General features: G+C 35.4%; 1 protein-coding gene across 1 annotated transcript; it reads left to right on the top strand.

The window, feature by feature from the left end:
- On the top strand, positions 1 to 12,210 carry LOC119084448. Its single transcript, XM_037194428.1, has 3 exons — positions 1 to 222; positions 7,001 to 8,023; positions 12,103 to 12,210. The coding sequence occupies exons 2-3, from the start codon at positions 7,004 to 7,006 to the stop codon at positions 12,208 to 12,210; spliced, it is 1,128 nt and encodes a 375-aa protein (XP_037050323.1). The 5' UTR covers positions 1 to 222; positions 7,001 to 7,003.
- The last annotated feature ends 6,960 nt before the right edge of the window (positions 12,211 to 19,170 follow it).

The raw sequence follows: 19,170 nt of genomic DNA, 5'->3' as shown, positions 1-19,170 counted from the left end.
TTTATTGCTAACGTATTTGCGGCCACCTATCCAAGTATTGGACATTCGCTAAACATTTTTACATTTCACTCGTTTGGAGTATTTGAAGTGAGAAACGTGACGAAAAGGAACTCGTACCAGGACTTTTTTCCAAGCTTAGATTTTAATTATCATCAGCACAAGCTGCGAGTGACTCCATTTTTAAATACTCTCTACGAACGATTCTGGCTCTCAGTGTTTCAGGTAATGAATGCAACATTTACAATCGAATATTACAGAACAAATAGAATCGATATTGCCAGTGGTATTGCGGCGATGACTCAACATTCAAATAGACTTGATGTGTTTCCGATTGTACTGGCGCACGAAAATATTATTGTTCCCGAAGCAGAGCCATATTCCAACTTTGGCGCTTATCTTCAAATGTTAACGACGAACGAATTGTTTGCTTATTGTGCAGGTACAATAGCTTCGATTGTATTAATGTTAAGTGTTTGCCGGTACATCAAGCAAAGGAAACTTTTACTTTTACAAAGTTTGATCGACGTTCTGAACCTTCTGACCAACGACAATGGTTACATAAAATATCAACGTCTGTCTCGTGCTGAGGCGTTTCTAATTGGACCGCTAACATTCGTAGGATTTATTGCCGTGAACGGATATCTCTCGGATTTACAAAGCTACTTCACGAAACCATTTCTACAGCCCCAGCTTAAGACCCTAACGGACATTTACAATTCACCTTTTACTATCGCAGTCTCAGCGGGTTGGGCAGATAAAGTTACTGAGGTCATGGTTCATCGGTCAACACATAAAGATTGGAGCAGCAAAATGTGTCTGATTGAAAGGGAAAAATTTTCTTATCAATACTGGAAGTTTAATACTTCGACATCATATGTGATGAGCGACATTGATTTCGACATGATGTCGAGAATTCAACGACGCCTGAACATACGAGGGTTTTACGATACTGGCGTCACAGTTTCAAACACATTTTTAACGTTTCCACTAGCAGATTCGTTTTTGTTTTACGATAAATTAAACGAAATTATTCACTGGACATACAGCTCAGGATTGCTTTATCAATGGATAAGAGAAACCTTTTATCAAACAGAAAAGTTGATGCTAGCTTACAACCGGAACAGATTGGCAGATCAACGGCAGACTGTTGAAGTTGCACAGATCGATTTTCCAATGATCATTATTTATGGCTGGATTGGAGGAACAATCATGTTAATTATGGAAATCTTGTGGAGTAAGGCTAGCCATAGGCTGGGTTTTTTAAAGAATCCATTGTTATATATCTGTAAGAAGAAAAAAATCATACGACCAGAGACGGGGCTGCCTAATATTTGAAAGTTACTCAAAATTGTCAACAAAAATTTACTAAGAAAGAGTCTACTCATGAGGGCTGATTATTTGGAATAAGTCGAGAAAGAGCAACTTTTTATGATTTATTTTGATAAATAAGCTTTCCAATATGAAAAATACTATTCGTACCTAGGACTAAAAGTCTTTTTTTGCGTGTGAGAAGTTTCCAGACAGAGCCGAAGGTGAAATAGGTACGAAATGTACTATTAAAAACAAAATATTTCTTTTACTTCTGTGAGAAGTGTGAGAAGTTTCCAGACAGAGCCGAAGCCGAAGTCGCACTTTTCAGGTCCAAGGTATGAAAAATACAATTTTATATTTTTTTAAATTGTAATGAAAATCCACAAAACTTACACCAAATTTATACAACAATCGGCAATGTTATGATATATGGCTCCGATGTGCCTTTGTATAAATGAAAGGTCTAGACTGTTCTAATAAACTTACAGTCTCCTGACAGTCTTTTTGATTTTTTAAATAGTTATTTTCATCATGAGGAGTGAAACCACGAAATTACAGTATACGTGTGAATTCGTATGCCATGAGAATTATTTTGCATAAGAATGTATGTTTCGTGGAGACGAAGTCGACTTCGTCTCCACGAAACATACATACGTATGTAAAAATAATTCTCGTGGGATACGAATTCATACACATATTGTGATTGAGTGTGTTCTCTCCATATGATGCACACAATTTTATACGCTTTATGATACGAAAAACAGAAAAAACAAAAAGAGCAAAAGAAAGTGAGAGAGTTAACTCCGCCTTCGTAAACATGAATTCAAAACAGTTCGCATGCGAGTAAAACATCATCTATATCCCTAGACCTGCTTACAAGGTCTGCGCAGAGAGAACTAAAAAACTATGGTTTCCGATAACTTTCGGCGCGTGATTTCATCTGTTTTCGTATCATGAAGCGAGTAAAATATTTAAAAGAAAGCAAAGCATCTGCAACCAAGCAGTAGAACAGATTTTCCAAGATGGGCCTGCGTTTACAACCATACTATGTTGTTATTATAAAAGAAAAGAGTTGGTGATGTACTTTATTTTGGACACACATGCTCTAGTTGTTGACAGTAATTTGGTTTCGATTATTAAATGTTTCATCTAATTGTTTATTGACAAATTTTCATTAAAGAATAATATTTGACAATTATTTGTGCGAATTTCTATAAAACTGTTTGAAATGACCTACTTGTCTAAATTTTTTTATTTATTTATTTATTTCGTCAATGGCATCCGCCCCCTGACTTCTTGCATTTTTAATTTTACAATGAAAGAACAGAAAAAGATCATACATGTCAAGTTGAATGAAAAAAAAAATAGAACAAAAACATAAATAAAAACATTCACCAACGTCACATAGGAGTGAGTCACGTCTCGTTTGACCAATAACCAGAAAGTCGTCAATAGGTCGTTTTCTGAGCCACCTGGAAATGAACGGTTAGTGGTTAGCGGGAGCCAGTCGACTAGACTAGCTCGATTCGGCACAAGTCGATAAGACTCGGAGCTAAGTCGTGAGACCACTTTTTAAAGTCGTGAGACCTAAATAACCTAATCGATACCGATTAGAAAAAGAACCATATGTCCAGCATATTTGCAAGTGAAATCAGTCATGACATTTTGATCTTACCATTCAATTTGATTGGAATCTTCAACATTCTGACAGTCGTTTTGAATGAGTTCCGCGGCATACCCTGAAACCTAAGCTGTGAGAAACGGTTAAATTCCAAGCACATGTTATTTATTGGTTCATGGTAACCATACTTAGTCCTGTGTTCATCGACAATGAGTAGATCGTCAGCTCGAGTGGGACGAGGATTTAGAGTAATTCTTCTCGTTATTTCAAATGAATCAAGACCACCACTTAAAAGGTCAAAAGTAAACAGTGCACACGCATTTATCCTGCGTCTAGCAAGCGGTTCAATGTCGATGGAGCAACATCTGTCAATGTAAGGTGGAAGTTTATAGTTCTTGTCACGTCTCACTGATCGTCTGAGTGCAAACATCAAAAACTTCTTCTGAATCGATTCAATCCTATCAATGAAAGTTTCTTGATACGGGTGCCAAACGACCGAAGCATATTCCAGATACGAACGCACATGTGCAAAATATAAACTCTTCAAGGTTTTGACATTCTTAAACTCCTTAGGGGCCGTTCATAAATTACGTAACGCAAAAATCAACATTTTTCAGACCCCCCCCCCCGGGTCTGTAACGCTAAAAGGGTCAAGTTTGACCCAATTTTGTTAGAACCGTAACGCTTGCCTCATACCCCCCCCTCCCCCCTCTTGCGTTACGTAATTTATGAACGGCCCCTTACAAGTCCTGATGACAAAACCGAGCATCGAATAAGACTTAGCAATTACGTATTCGACGTGTTTACCAAAGGTCAGTTTTTCATCCATGAGAACTCCTAAGTAAACTAAAGTGAACTAAAATTAAAAAAAAAAAATCCACTTTAGAGGATCTCATTAAAATACTTGTTCTAGTGCTTGGTGCAGTGATATGAAGAAAGTCGTTCAAATTTGTTAAAATGCTTTTTAAATATATTTTAATTATCGTAACAAAATCTGTAAACGCAGAATGGTTCTATTTTGTATAAAGAATGAAATGAAATTAAAGTGGAAGCAAAATGAAATGATCGGTTCTGAGTGTATACAGATTTGAAAGCCAGTATAGTCTTACATACCGCCCATTTGAACTGTTTATGGTGCATTTGTTAGGTTTTTTATCTGTAAACAGTTCCAATGCATACGCATAAGTTCGAGTTCGAAGTATAAACGTGCGCGCGCAAGCTCAATACACCGAAAAAACATTGCGAATGTTATGCAAATCGACAAAAAGCTTGTTATTTAGATCTATACTCGTTTTCAAATCACAATACGCTAAAAATCTTAATAATCGATCATTTCAATTTACCCTGCCTTTATTAAAATATTGTCTGTTTCTTAACTTAAGTTCTTAAAAATTCTGAAGATGTTTAAGAATTAATTTGAAATTTTTTTTACAATTTTTAAAAGCAATGCTACAAATTTCTGTCAGTGGCAAGCACACTAGTGGATATGGGGTACTTTTCTCTCTGTTGTATTGTTGTTAAGTCGTTGACACAATAATAAAGAAATATTCTTTGTTGAGCAAATTGTTTTTTGAAATGTAAGCCTCTCATATAATACCAGTGTCACCATAGATCATCTTTAAGTACGTTTCAAATGCAACGTTAAAAATATCTCATACAAAGGAATGAATGAACGCAACATTTAACGAAGCTAAAGTTAGGTTACGTTTGAAAGTACCGTGTCTTGAAGATGATTTATGAATTGAAGTTTGTATGGACATTTCGATTGAAAAAGTAAAAAAGAAAAACCATTCTGCCCTTATGTTCACTTAAAACTAGCTGATATCGCTAAATGGTGACGCAATATGAGGTTGTCTTCAATAATTTCAAGAAAGACATTTTTATTCGAAAAGGAAGCAACCTAGTGTCAAGTAATTTTAGGTATCCGTAGAGGTTTCTTCCAAGGTCATACGAATTGTCAATTTAATGTCTAAATTCATCCATAGCGACATAATCCTATCAAGATTTATATGAACATCGATCTCTGTGGTTGAAATCGTGTTTGTTCGGCCAGTAAAAATTCGTTTATTACAGTTACTTGGAACGAACCCATCGACCTATCAACTTAGGAGTGGTCTCACAGATCGCTATTTTATTAGATACGCGGAAACACACCATATATCCGAAGATTTTATATTTAACAACATCATCACGGCATTCATCATGAAATTCCAAATTTTCTCAAATACACACGAAAATTTTGGCTTAGAAACTTTTATTCCCTTTACCTTTTCAATCCACATACACTCGCGGAATTTTGAAAACTGACACATTTTCCATGCGTGTAAAAGACTTCATATATACTGTGGCGGCATTCAATGTGATTTCATATGGATTGTATTCGTGGATTGAATAACGTCGAAAACAGAAAACAAATTCTAAGGTAAGTTCCAGAGCTGTGTTCATCGGGCGTAGCATAATATATTCAATTTTATGTATCGAATTCGAAATATTAGTTTTGATCGAGGGGTGACTCACTTCTAGATTAAATGGTATTAAATGGATTTAATGGATTAAATGGAATAAAAATTGGATTAAATGGATTAAATAAATTTAATGCCATTTTTACAGTGAACGACTTCTCAAATGTCTCACTGTCATTTTTTTCAGAGAATGTCATTATGAATTTGCAATGACACAATAAAAGTCTCAGAAAAATTTGACAGTGAGACATTTGAGATGTCGTTCACTGTACCAAAAAAAATATTTATACCTCACGAGTACTTAAACGCCCTGGAGATAGTGCAGATCTAATTTTCGTAATTAGTTTACAAATTTTTTAGGTGGTTAGCCTAATTATTTCGGTAAAACTAAAAATTTTTATTTGGATTAAATGGATTAAATGAATTAAATGGATTAAATGGAAGTTAGTCACCCCTCGGTTTTGACCAATTTTACGAAATAGAGTACAGAATTAACTGTGAGAGTCATCTTTGAGTAGTGGCTGCATTCCTACTTTCTACTAAACATTGGTGACTGAACTAGTATAGATCATCTTCAAGATTCGGGACTTTCAGACGTAACCTCACTTAACGTTCAAGTTTATTCTGATTTAATTCGCACAGTGCCACCGTATTTATAGGCAAAGCCTAAATCTTCTCGATCGATTTCAATTTACAGGGCACTTTGATTGGTCTGTTTTCCAGGAGTGAAAACACTCGCCATTATATTTCGAAGCGGAGGTTTTTAATGTTAACGAACTGATTCATAACTACCACTACAACAATGAGCATACATAATTAGAAAGATAAACCTCTCCAATCAGAGAAGAACGATACCATATCTCTGTAATTATTGTTAATATTTAAATAACCGTTATTAAACAAATTATTGTTCGACTGACTTAATGTTGTACTAAAATGTGAATTGTTGTAAAATGTCCATTTTGAGGCAGTCAAAACTATGGCGTTGCGAGTGATGCTAGGCGTCATACCCCTAATTTCTGAAGGAGCCAGACTAATTGATGAATTAAACAACTGGTTCAATTTCGACAACAATATCTTTGTGGTGGACTCATCCGCTGATGTCGAACAGTTCTTGCGAAATGGAAACCAGCCCAAAAGCTTGTTCATTTTCGATAATGCTAGCGGAAACCTCACAGGTGTCGTAGGTCTTAAGAACACAAAGAGTAAAAATTCGTTTATGATTGTTGTTCCGGGGTGTTCGACGATTAGCAGAAACTTGAAATTGTTGGAACAGATCGGGAATATTCAACGACTCGACAAAAATATGAAAATCGGAATTTTCTTTCAAGATGTCACTACTATGTACGATATGCGAGCCCATTTCTTATGGTTCAGAAAACAGTTTATTGCTAACGTATTTGCGGCCACCTATCCAAGTATTGGACATTCGCTAAACATTTTTACATTTCACTCGTTTGGAGAATTTGAAGTGAGAAACGTGACGAAAAGGAACTCGTACCAGGACTTTTTTCCAAGCTTAGATTTTAATTATCATCAGCACAAACTGCGAGTGACTCCATTTTTAAATACTCTTTACGAACGATTCTGGCTCTCAGTGTTTCAGGTAATGAATGCGACATTTACAATCGAAAATATTCATTATGAAGCAAAGAGACTTGACATTGCCAGTGGCATTGGGGTGATGACTGAAAAGTCAAATAGACTTGATGTGTATCCGATTATGTTAATACATGAAAATATTATTGTTCCCGAAGCAGAGCCATATTCCAACTTTGGCGCTTATCTTCAAATGTTAACGACGAACGATTTTTTTGCTTATTGTGCAGGTGCATTAACTTTGATTGTAATAATTCTAAGTGCCTGTCGGTACATCAAGCAAGGAAAAATTTTATTCTTTCAAAGTTTGATCGACGTTCTGAACCTTCTGATCAACGACAACGGTTACATAAACTATCAACGGCTGTCTCGTGCCGAGGCGTTTCTAATTGGATCGCTAACATTCGTAGGATTTATTGTCGTGAACGGATATCTCTCGGATTTACAAAGTTACTTCACGAAACCATTTCTTCAGCCCCAGCTGAAGACTGTAACTGATATTTACAATTCACCTCTTACGATCGCAGTCTCAGAGGATTGGGCAGATGAAGTTGCTGAAATCGTTGCTCATCGGTCAACACATAAAGATTGGACCAACAAAATTCGTGTAATTCAAAGGGACAAATTTTCTTATCAATACTGGAAGTTTGATACTTCGACATCTTATGTGATGAGCGCTATTGATTTCGACATGATGTCGAGAATTCAACGACGACTGAACATTCGAGGGTTTTACGATACTGGCGTTACAGTTCTAGCCTACCTGTTAACGTTTCCAGTATTAGATTCGTTTTTGTTTTTCGATAAACTAAACGAAATTATCCACTGGACATACAGCTCAGGATTGCTTTATCAATGGATAAGAGAAACCTTTTATCAAACAGAAAAAATTATCCTAACTTACAACCGCAAACGCTTGGAAAATCAACAACAGACTGTTGAAGTTGTACAGATCGATTTTTCAATGATCATTATTTATGGTTGGATTGCAGGCGTAATCATATTAATTATTGAAATCTTGTGGAATAAGGTTAGGCAACGGTTTTTTTTAAAGAATCATCTGAAAAAATCTTCCGACCGGAGAAATTGATTATTACACTTCATGTTATTTGAAAGTCGACGGAACACGATACACCACAAAGACCATTGATTGGCAATCTTTTCTTGGGATCAATGTAAAAGGCCACCTAAACGTTTTTGGAAGAGACTATTAGCACCAGGTGCCAATAGTCTCTTTATTATACTGCGACTAATGACACCAGGTGCCAATAGTCTTTTTATTATACTAATGCTAATCGCACCCGGTGCCATTAGCCACAGTATTATAAAGAGACTATTGGCACCCGGTGACATTAGCCACAGTATTAAAAAAAGACTATTGGCACCCGGAAAAATTAAAATTTGAATAAAAAATCTGGATATTTTGAAAATAAAACTTTACGAAATGTAACGTAAAGGCGGATGGTTCGATCCTGAGGAATTCATCCTTTTACTATGTAACCGTAATTTGCATAAGAAACACTTGATGGTACTTACTTACTTTTTATCAATTTTTAATTTCATAAGAAACTACTCGATCGAAAATGCAAATAAATAATTTGCAAAAGAAACTTTTTCTACAAATAATTTTCAAAATATCCAGATTTTTTATTCAAATTTTAATTTTTCCGGGTGCCAATAGTCTTTTTTTAATACTGTGGCTAATGACACCGGGTGCGATTAGCAGTAATATAATAAAGAGACTATTGGCACCTGGTGCCATTAGCCACAGTATTAATAAAGCGACTATTGGCACCTGGTGCCATTAGCCACAATATAGCAAATTTTTTATCGTTTCAAAACATTCATGGCACTGTATACCTAAAAGCGCACCCGGACATTAAGAGAGTGGTTCAAAATAAATAAACATTAACAATTTGAAAAAGCGCCGTTGGCCGTCCGGTCCTGTTCATGGCGATTCGATCATTAGGTACGACAATTACGGCATAACACGGTGTTTACTGTCCCAGCTATCTGCGTAACCTACATGTATGAAACCTTGTGGCTCCTTCTACTATAAGAGGGAGCAGCTCGTTATTAAAAATCTTTTCGTTTTTTCTTTAGTTTTGATTCTATCGACACTCAAGTCTCCATCATAGAATCAAATTTAAGAAAATTTGCACATATTTACCAAGGTAGATATAGTGGAAAGTTAATGCCATTCAGACGCGCGACCTAGCACGTAAGTTCGATGCCCACGACATCTTTTTTTTAAATGACTATGATTCCCGAGTGTAAATTTGAACACTGAAACTATATATGATTAAGAATATAATTATTAGAATATATTTGTATGATATTTTCGTTACTTATTCTCTGAATATTTAAGTTTTATTTAATTCAGACAAAATTTAATGTTGAAACCAACATCAACAGAGTATAATATATTCGAAGAAAATAGTAAAGATTTTACTATATTTTGTATAAAATCTACACTGCATCTCAGAATCAACATCTTCGAATCTCTGGATGAAAAATCTATTAATTACCTAATGAAAAGTGAAAGGTTTTCAAGATATTTATTGGATGATTTTAACCAGATAAACCAGAAAACAGAACCAGCCTTGTTTGTCAATGCTTGTGAGACAACTATATAATCTGCCAATGAAAGACATTCTTAAGCACTCATGCTTTGCATAATTTATTATTTTCATGTAAACGAGAAAAAAAACAGGAACAAAAGAAAAGAAAAAACAAGAAAAACAAACAGAAATTACGGTTTTTTCTTTTCGTAAGAAGCGACGTTTGCAAGTTTTTTGCCAATAAACGAATTAATTTGAGATTTACTCAGTTGTTTGGTTTTGTTAGCAATTGATCTAGCTTCCATAATTTCTGAAACAAATAATTTTTATCAACTCAAGTAAAGCATACATTCGAGATGCATTCTTATACCATAGATCAGTTTGACTTGTTTTTTTTCTAGTGCAGGTTTGGGAGGGTCCTTTGTTCTGTTACTTGGTCTCCCAGTTAAACTGTGGTGTAGTAATGCATCTCTGCCAAAAATACAGACTAGTAGGTTGTTGAGATACTCAGAGTCTGACTTTGACTTTTCTAAGACCAAACACTGATTCTTTGACAAGAAAACCTCGCCTTTGTACAACCGTCCTCCATCCTGATGAATTGTGGAACCGAGTAACTTAATCAATTGTTTCTTAGAAAAAGTGTACCTTTTCTATATAGAGAGTTTCGGGTACTCTCTCATTCATTGCTACTAGATGATTTTGTAAAGCATCGTTCCGTTTTTTTGTACAATCGAGCTCGTCTTTTAACGCTTGATTGGTATCGTGCAATTTTTGGTTTTCCAAAGAAAGTTCTTTATTTTTTTGTAAGAGCTCATCGTAATTTATCGTTATTATTTCAGATTCTTCTAAATTTGAGAAAATGTAGTTGGAGAAAGTTAAATTTAATTGGATAAAAATGACTCGAAATTTCATTGTAATGTTTCAAATGAAATGTTTGTGGTCAATTAACTTTTAAAATTGTGGTGAAATATTTACTGTTGGAAAGTATTGCTTCAGCTTCCGCTGGGGGTTGAGTCGTCAGAGCAGTAGTTTTTGAGGTGGTATCAGGATTTTCTAATTGCTTTAATTAAAAAATTTGACGATGAAATTTGTTCCTATTCTAAGAGTTACTACAACTGATGGAGCACATATCTGTGAACCCGTCTATACCTCAAACAGATTTTGGTCAATCTGAATTTCTTCTGAGAATAAATCACGTAATATGTCATCGTACGGAATGCCCAAAGAAGATAGATCAAAAGATATCTCAGATAGCGCCGGTGGCTGTTGTACTGTTGGTGACGATGGGAGGCATGAATTCTTTGATAAATTACGAGCTGTAGGGGTTATAGATAGAACCTCCTCCTCAACAGATTCATGCGATTTTTTTGATAAATAGCGAATCGTTGTTGGCGTGGAAACTACTGGCAACAAAATTGTTGGAACGCTGTCCACGGTTGATGTTGGCGAAATTTTCGGAAAATTTTGCACTTTCGATGGAGAAGAAAGTGCAGGCGAAAAAATTGATGAAATGCTCGCTTCGGTTGATGTCGGTGAATCTTTTCTTAGAACAATAGGATTATTCTCTATGGTTGATACCACCGATACTTTTGGTGAGTGATGGAGTGCCGGTGACATAACAAATGTCGGCGTCACAATAGAAGAAATGCTTTCTTCGGATGATACAGATGAATCTTTCGACAATTGGAGAATTGTCAATGGCGAAGCAAGTGTAGGATTCACAGTATAAAGAGTGTCCTTGGCTAATGCCTCCGAATCTATTGACGATTGACGAACTGACGGAGTTTGAATTTTGATTTCTTCAACTAAGTACTTAATGTTCATGCTGTGTGCTTCCTCTTGTTTTGATTTAAGATCTTTTTTCTCAGTTTTCTTTCTCTTCGCTTGGACTTTCTTGAATTCTTCATCTGTGTTTGCAGGTTCACGGAACCTTTTAGCTACCATAGACACGCGCCCTTGCAATGCCTTTTCTGCCTCTTCCAATGTATCTATTTTGAATAAAATGCTGATCTTAATATTATAAATATTTAAAAACAAATTTGTCCGAAATGACGAAATTTCATATAAACATCCTTGTGAAGTTTCAATTTAAAATTTTAAAAATTTCTCAAATTTCAGTGCGAGCCAATTACAATTATTCGAGCGGCCGATCTCAAAACAAAAAAAAAATATGAAACCTTGACAGCTCTGACAGATCTGACGGATCTAACATAAATATAGTAACAACAACAACTGATGCAACCGATCAATACAAAGTTTTAGAATTTTAGTGAAAATAGGTAAAGTTGACTGTAAAATATAATGCAAACTGGTGCATTTGATCATTTTAATTTCAATGTTACGTCAGAAGAAGCATTTAGTTTAATTCTCAGATAAAATTATAGTGTTTGCATTCATCTATCCCAATTACGTTTGAGTGTCACCAACAAAGCGGACACATCGGTTTTACTTATTTGAGATGAACTGCTAGTTCAAATTGATATTAAAACTGAATACAACCAACCATTTGAAATATTCATTACTGGAAATTTTCTTCATTACTGTGCAGAACTTTAGACCATTACAAGATTTTGTGGAAACTGAGGACAACGTTTCATTTCATATTTTCAATGATTCGCTAAAAAGTAGCATCAAAGACGCTACTTATCAAAAATAAACGAGTATCAAAATAGAACATTGATAATACATGTGTCATTGGGACTGAACACGCAGGTAGTTGTGTTCATTTTATAATTGTGCCCAAAACGGATACATTTAGCGAATTCTGAAAAAATTGATTCAGAATTTAATTTTTTGAATGGCAAGGTGAAAACTTTGCCAAATAATCAAGCAAAAATCGAAGTGATGACTTGAATGCATGTTACTTGACTTACCTATAATCAACGTTTGTAAGTTCTAGTAAAAATAAATCCTTAATTTGTTGAAATGACCTACCTAACTACTCAAAATATTAATAATAGAATTTGAGAATTTAGGTTTTGCATTTAGACAAATTGAGGATTCCATTATCACCAGATATCTTAAAATGTTCTGCAAGGTAAAGTAAAGTAACATCATTCTGCGTTGAAATCGTTTTATATGAAATTTCATGTAGTTATCCAAAGCTAATATTAATGTGTGCGGCTGAATTTACCTGCAAGTTTTATAACGAAAACCTTAAAAAGGCCAGGCTCGCCTGTAAATTTTTTGGAATATTCGTAGTTTATATCCTCTGTTGAATCATTTAAATCCGGCGACCAGTAACAAAATAGATCCTCTGTTTTGTTGTAAACCTTCTGTTGTTTTAACAGCCATTTCTTCTTTGCAAGTAAAAGTTTTCCTCGGTCGTATTTCAATTCAATCACTGCGTACATTTTTGTAATATGAAAGTTGTTTTCAGTTTTCACATCTCAAAGACTACTCACATTTAAAACAAACTTTAAGCACTCAATATTAGAATATAATCGTATGCTTAAATTCAGAAATGACTACTATGGCTAGGACTATATGAAAATGAGTTAAAATTAGAGGACGAGGTGAAAGCGTTTTATATTCAAAAGCAATTGATGTTACATTTTAATCCCCTTCAAAATTATTAGGAAGCTCCGATACATAGCTTTCTTTTGATGTTGCAATAAATATCAGTTTCTTGGATATGTTCTGCGCTGGAACTACTTCGAACTTGTCATCGGTGTTTCTCGTAACTCTTAGGATATGTCCCGGGAATTGATTTACATGTTCGACTACCAAAAGTTTCAGTAAAAGAGAGACAAACGTTCCACATTTGAAAACAAGATTAATTCGACCAATGCGACCATCTTTCAGTAACACTACAGTATCGTCAGTTTGCTCTGCTTTTTTGTAGCTACTACAAAAGAAGACATCGTTGCCAAAGAAGAACTTGTAGTAAGCCATAACATATTCTGAGTTTTCACCGAAAAAGTTTTTTTCAATGGAATTCAGTTTGTGTTTGTGAGGATTTCCAAATAGAGTGATTTGATCTGAAGTGAAATATTTTTTATAACAAGCAAATGCACACCTCACTACAAGAGCCTTTATCTATTCTACCTATTTTTTCGCTTTTCTTCACCCTCATATTCCTCATTCTGTCGATGTAGTTGAATGTAGGCTCACTTACTTTCTTTAGACAAGCCAGACCATTATTGAAAGCATATTTTGACGCGAGCTGTTTCTCAACATCGGTGGTGCCATTAATGTGTTTAACCAGGAATCCATTATTACTTTCAAAATTAAAATTTGAATATCCCCAAAGGGGGCCACAATCCGTCACACACTTTGGTAAGTGCTCAAGCAAATGAACATTGAACACCATGTTTTCTTCTCCATAATATCTTTCAAAATCAACTACAAATTTTCGCAAATTTTTACTTGCTTTTGCGTGGTCTGCGGGAGTTATTTTTGTTTTCAAATATATGAATATTGCTTCCGACAAGAGTGTGAGATGATTTAAGTAAATTGTCTTTAAAATGCCTGTTAAACATGGAACTGCATAAAATAGAAGCCAGTACTTGAACTCGTGAGCTTTCCAATATTCACTTTCTTCAATTGTCCTGGGCGATATGGAGAAAGTTTTCAACGGCTTGATTGATTTAAGATTTTTGTTGACGATTTCTGTTCCGCGTGGTGTAATATAGTATGGTTCACGATGGTTCTTAGAATTAAACCATAAATTCAATAGCAGATTTGATACTCCTAACATACAGATAGATTAGTGATAGATTAGAGATAATTAATAATTACAAAAAAACCTTCGAGAACACAGTGCATGTAGTCTATGGTAGTACCCAGAATTAAATCGTAATCTTTGAATCCAATCAAGGGTGAAACGCCCATTACACCGAGAATTTCTTTTCCCGTTGATAACATTGTTTTCATTAGAGCTACTGTGCTCGCATGGGTGCGAAGACTGTAGCCTTCTGATGACAGAGTGTACTTGCTGGTTGTGGAAGCGCCCACCATAAATCCGGGATGAAGACAATATGTGCAGCCGAACTCACCATTATATTGTTTAAGTTTTAATACTTTACATCTTGCAGGTGCATCTGCTGATACGAAAAGAACACGAACCGTTACAGCAACGTTGTCGACGTTGTTGTTTTGAACAAGGATTTTATTTTCCTCCAGATTTTTTAATTCATTAATTAATGGTTTCAGGTAGATTTCAAAGACGGGATCTGTCCCAAACCAAATTCCGTTAAGAATGATGTTTTCTTGTTTAAATCTTTTACTTGGCAGTACCTCGTTAATAAACATTTGAATGGGCCATAGACTAGCCTTACGTTTTGACTTGAAAACTCTAACCCCATCTGTATTGAGAGTTAGAGTAATCAAAGGGCCGGACCCAACCTTACTCTTGAGAGATTTATAGAGCTCGCCGTCAAAAATGTCGGTCATGTCACTAGAACTGGACTTAGTGTTGTAATTCAAAATATCAGGATTTTCCATTAACTTCTTTTCGATTTGTTCTCTCAATGGTAACTCAATAAAAAAGTGACCATCATTCATTTTTTTCAAAGAATAGGCACTTCCACAGACCGAACAAATATCGCACGTTTCATCTTTCTGATAATTTTTTTCTTCCTGTCTCGACTTCAAATTGTCGAATGTATCGATGTACATCTTGCACTTCTTGCAGTAGAAGTGAAATATTGTCTGCTGGTTTTGCCCGAAGCATTTCTTAAAGAAATATTTTGTTTTAGGCAAATTTGAGTCGTCCCCTAATATGTTATGAAAAAGTTTCAAAAGATCTTCCAAGGCTACCCAGGTCAAATGGTGTTGCAAAAAATATGCGAGTATCATTGCAATGGCATCTCCGATTTTACATTGCAAATTAGGGTGAATTAACTGATCCGATATTTCTATAAAATAGTCGTCATTGCCATCAAAGGATTTGCCTTGCATATTGTTATCGACATTTTCGATTTCAACGTCAATGTGGGCATTTTCTTTAAAAACGTTGTGTCTGGGAAACGTTCGCACAATAATTGGAAATCATTATTATATACCTTGAATTAAATTGCTCGTGGTGTTTTCGATATGTGAATTTCTGAAGTTCGATTTTTGTGGTCCATCTTTAACCTTCTGCAATATTTACAAGCGAACTCATTATTTCAAGTATTAAAGTATATCAAACTTTCGGACGCACTTTCTTCATATATTTTGTTAATGGGAGGTTGTTATCCGGCTCCAGATATCTTTTATACATTTTGTTGGAAGAAGATTTTTTAATTCTACCTTTTTAAAACAAAATAGATGTTACTTTACAACGACTACTAAAGTCTCAACGATAATTTTTAACTGACCTGATGTAAGCAATATAAAACCCCACCCTTATTTTGTTAGTGAATATTTTTTATTGAATAGTAACGAGTCAGAATACAATGTTCTACCTAAATATCAGTATATTTCTATTCACTTTTGAGCCGTTTTTGTACTCGGGTTTACTTGTGTTTTACAAAATATTTTCGCTATCCCATGGCATTACCTTCACAATACATTTGTGTTGTTGGTCGCTGACACAAAATTTAATAAAGAATGGTTTTTTATTCACCACGTTGAGTCTTTAACTGAAGTGTCTCGAGGTAACTGTACATGAATGACGCATTCTATTCACCAGAAGAAATCCTAAAGGCTTGCTAAAACCTATAGACGTTGTTCGGAATTCCCGAAAGTACTTTGAGATATCACGTTGAGTATGTGGTCTAATATAATTTGTGACATGATGCATGTACGGGCTTGGTCAGAATGTGCATCGTTGTATCGGGTCGGAAGCTAGAAGATGTATCGTATGTGTGTGTGTTATGTCGAAGAGGGTTGACTAAGTACACCGCACACATGGGTGAGACGTTCTCAATAGATACCAATTTACCTTCGTCGGGGACTGAGAATGTATCGCTTCATACATTTATCCACTTCCCAATCATGAGATTATGAGACGACAAAATATATTGTAATTTTAGTTACTATGCGACCTGAATACTTCTTTATAAATAATGGGAAACACGTGTGCTTTTAATTAACGGGAGGTTCTCGTGTTTAATTGACCGGCTATTGAAAATTCGATCAATTTTATGTTGATCCGATAGTTAAAAATGACTAGTCGTATGTTAGTGCCTGATGAAATTTCGTTGAGACACTATGGGAATTCAAGCAGCATTAAGTCTTCTGACATTAATTTCTCAGGAAGCCAGACTCATTGACGATTTAAACAGTTACTTCAACATCGATCACAATATCTTTTTAGTGGCCACAACAGCAGATATCAATCAGTTTGTGAGAAACGGAAATGAAAATCATCCCAGAAGTCTATTCACTTTTGAGAGTGCTAACCAAAGCGTGGCAGGCTTAAAAAGCCTGCAGGAAATGACGGGGAAAAATACATTTGTGATTGTTGCTCCGGAGAGTCCGACGTTTGCTGACAACTTGAAATTGCTGATAGAAATCAAGAACATTAAACAAGCGGTCAGAAATGTGAAAATTGGAATATTCTTTCGAAATGTTACAGCGATGGACGATTTACGATCCTATTTTCTGTGGTTCAGAGGACAATCGATTTCTAACGCGTTTGCGGCAATTTACCCTTCAAGCAGTGAATGTTACATTCACATCTACACTTTTCACTTGTTTGGAAAATGTGAAGTGATTAACGTGACAGCTAGGAACTCGTACCACAATTTTTTTCCGAGTCTAGATTGCAACTATCATCAACACAAATTCCGAGTAACTATGTTTCCAAGCCCTGCTTACAAACGGTTCTGGCTTTCAGTCTTTCAAGTAATGAATGCGACATTTCAAGTGAAAAGCGGTAGTTACAAAACTATCGAAGACTGCTTTCAGAATGAAATTTTACCCATCAAATTTTACCCATATAACACAGTTTGACACACATACCCAATGCGATCTTAATAACGCCAAGGTTGTAAATAAATGACGAGGTTGCGCAAGCCTTCCTTATTTCACTTAGGCCGTATCACAAAATACGTTCGTAACTCCTACAACTGCATATTTCAAGACAAAATTTTAATTGATCTTAATTGAAAGCAATAACCACATGTGGAAGTATGTACAGGTGAGCGCCTAAAGGACATTAATGGGTCAAGCCTAAAATTCTAAAAAAAAGATAGGGGTTCAATATTCAAGCCTTCCGGACCAGAAAAATATCTCATTAGGAGTCAGAGCAAGCCTAATGGGTCATGTTGAGACGTCATTTTTGTCCCGTTTCTCTAGGTGCCATATGCCACCCATGCTATCATAGTTATCATAGCTATCATCAGTTTTTTTTTTTAAAACTTCATCTGTATGGAAAACCTGTTTGTAGTAACCCTGAAACCTGGTTCACAACAAAGGCTCTAATAGTGCGAGCTGTAAGGTCTCTATAAATCTGGAGCGTTATGCGCGTCATACATCTGTCACTTCTATTGGTGTTGTACTAGATGTCATTTTTTAAATTACGGTCAATTAATTTACCGCGATAAATTCAAATAAATGAGAATTTGCCATATTATTATTGAGATCTGCGAATGGTACCAAATGTAATTTTGTTAAGCCGTCAGTTAATGGTTATTTATGATATCAGGTGCCAAGTACTTTATTAGGCTCTCGAGACTAATAAAGAACTGTGCACCGAAATTCATACAACGTTAGAGGCATCCAAAGTTTGTAAATTTTGCACATTATGGTGCTGAGTTGCATACAAATAATTTTCTAACCATTGTTCTTATAAGCAGAAGAACTTTTTATTTGAAAATTACTTTGTTCAACAATAATATCAATGAACGTAAGGCGGAAAATGTGATTTTGACATGTTTTTGTTCGTGTATTGGCAGTTTTTTATTCTTTAGATTGATATACACGTATTTTTTGTCGAAATGTCTAGGGGTAGGGGGTTTGTAAAAACGTGTACTCCGGATTTGTAGACAATATTGATGGTTCTATAAATTTTTACAAAAAAAGTCATCGAGAGGAAATGGTCTGGACGAAAAGAGGGAGCGGGAGTGTGACCAAGTGTATATGTCGTCGTACATGTATGTAGTGTGAAAGTGCGGACGAAGAGGAAAGGATAGGTTCCCAAAAAATCACGTACGTCCTTTATGGATGGTCTCAAATCGTGTGACAGTACTTACCATAACTCCTTCTGATTTCTGATGTGCTTCTTCTGTATATTTTCATGTCTTGGACATAAATTTCGGAATTTTTCTCGTAATTTAGGCTAATTTAGGCCCTCAGTGCCCTCAGCATTAAAAATTGTACACTCATCTGTGGTGGACTTTTAGGCACTTTTACTTGTCGCCCTCACTTCGTTCCGGCTACAACTCGCGAAATTTCATAAAATATACCGTCCAGATACGTAAATAACTATTCAAGGTAGATAGACCGATTTTAAGTACTTTCGCATGTAGATTTCGCTTGGCATACAAAACGACAAATTACAGAAAATCAATCGTCGAATACAGAACACAGATAGCTATTTTCAACTTACTCATTACAACCTGCATTAAGTTTGTTCTCTGTTACCCTACCGTTTGACTCAGGTTGTTCACATTATTATGAGACTATATAGATTTGCACATTCTTGTCCAGCCAAAACGAAATTTCTTCATTTAAATAAAGAATCGCC

This window comes from Bradysia coprophila, unplaced genomic scaffold (genome assembly GCF_014529535.1).
Source record: "Bradysia coprophila strain Holo2 unplaced genomic scaffold, BU_Bcop_v1 contig_732, whole genome shotgun sequence".
NCBI lineage: Eukaryota > Metazoa > Arthropoda > Insecta > Diptera > Sciaridae > Bradysia > Bradysia coprophila.
Note: the sequence above shows the minus strand (reverse complement) of the source record. Positions and strands in the feature narration are given on the sequence as shown.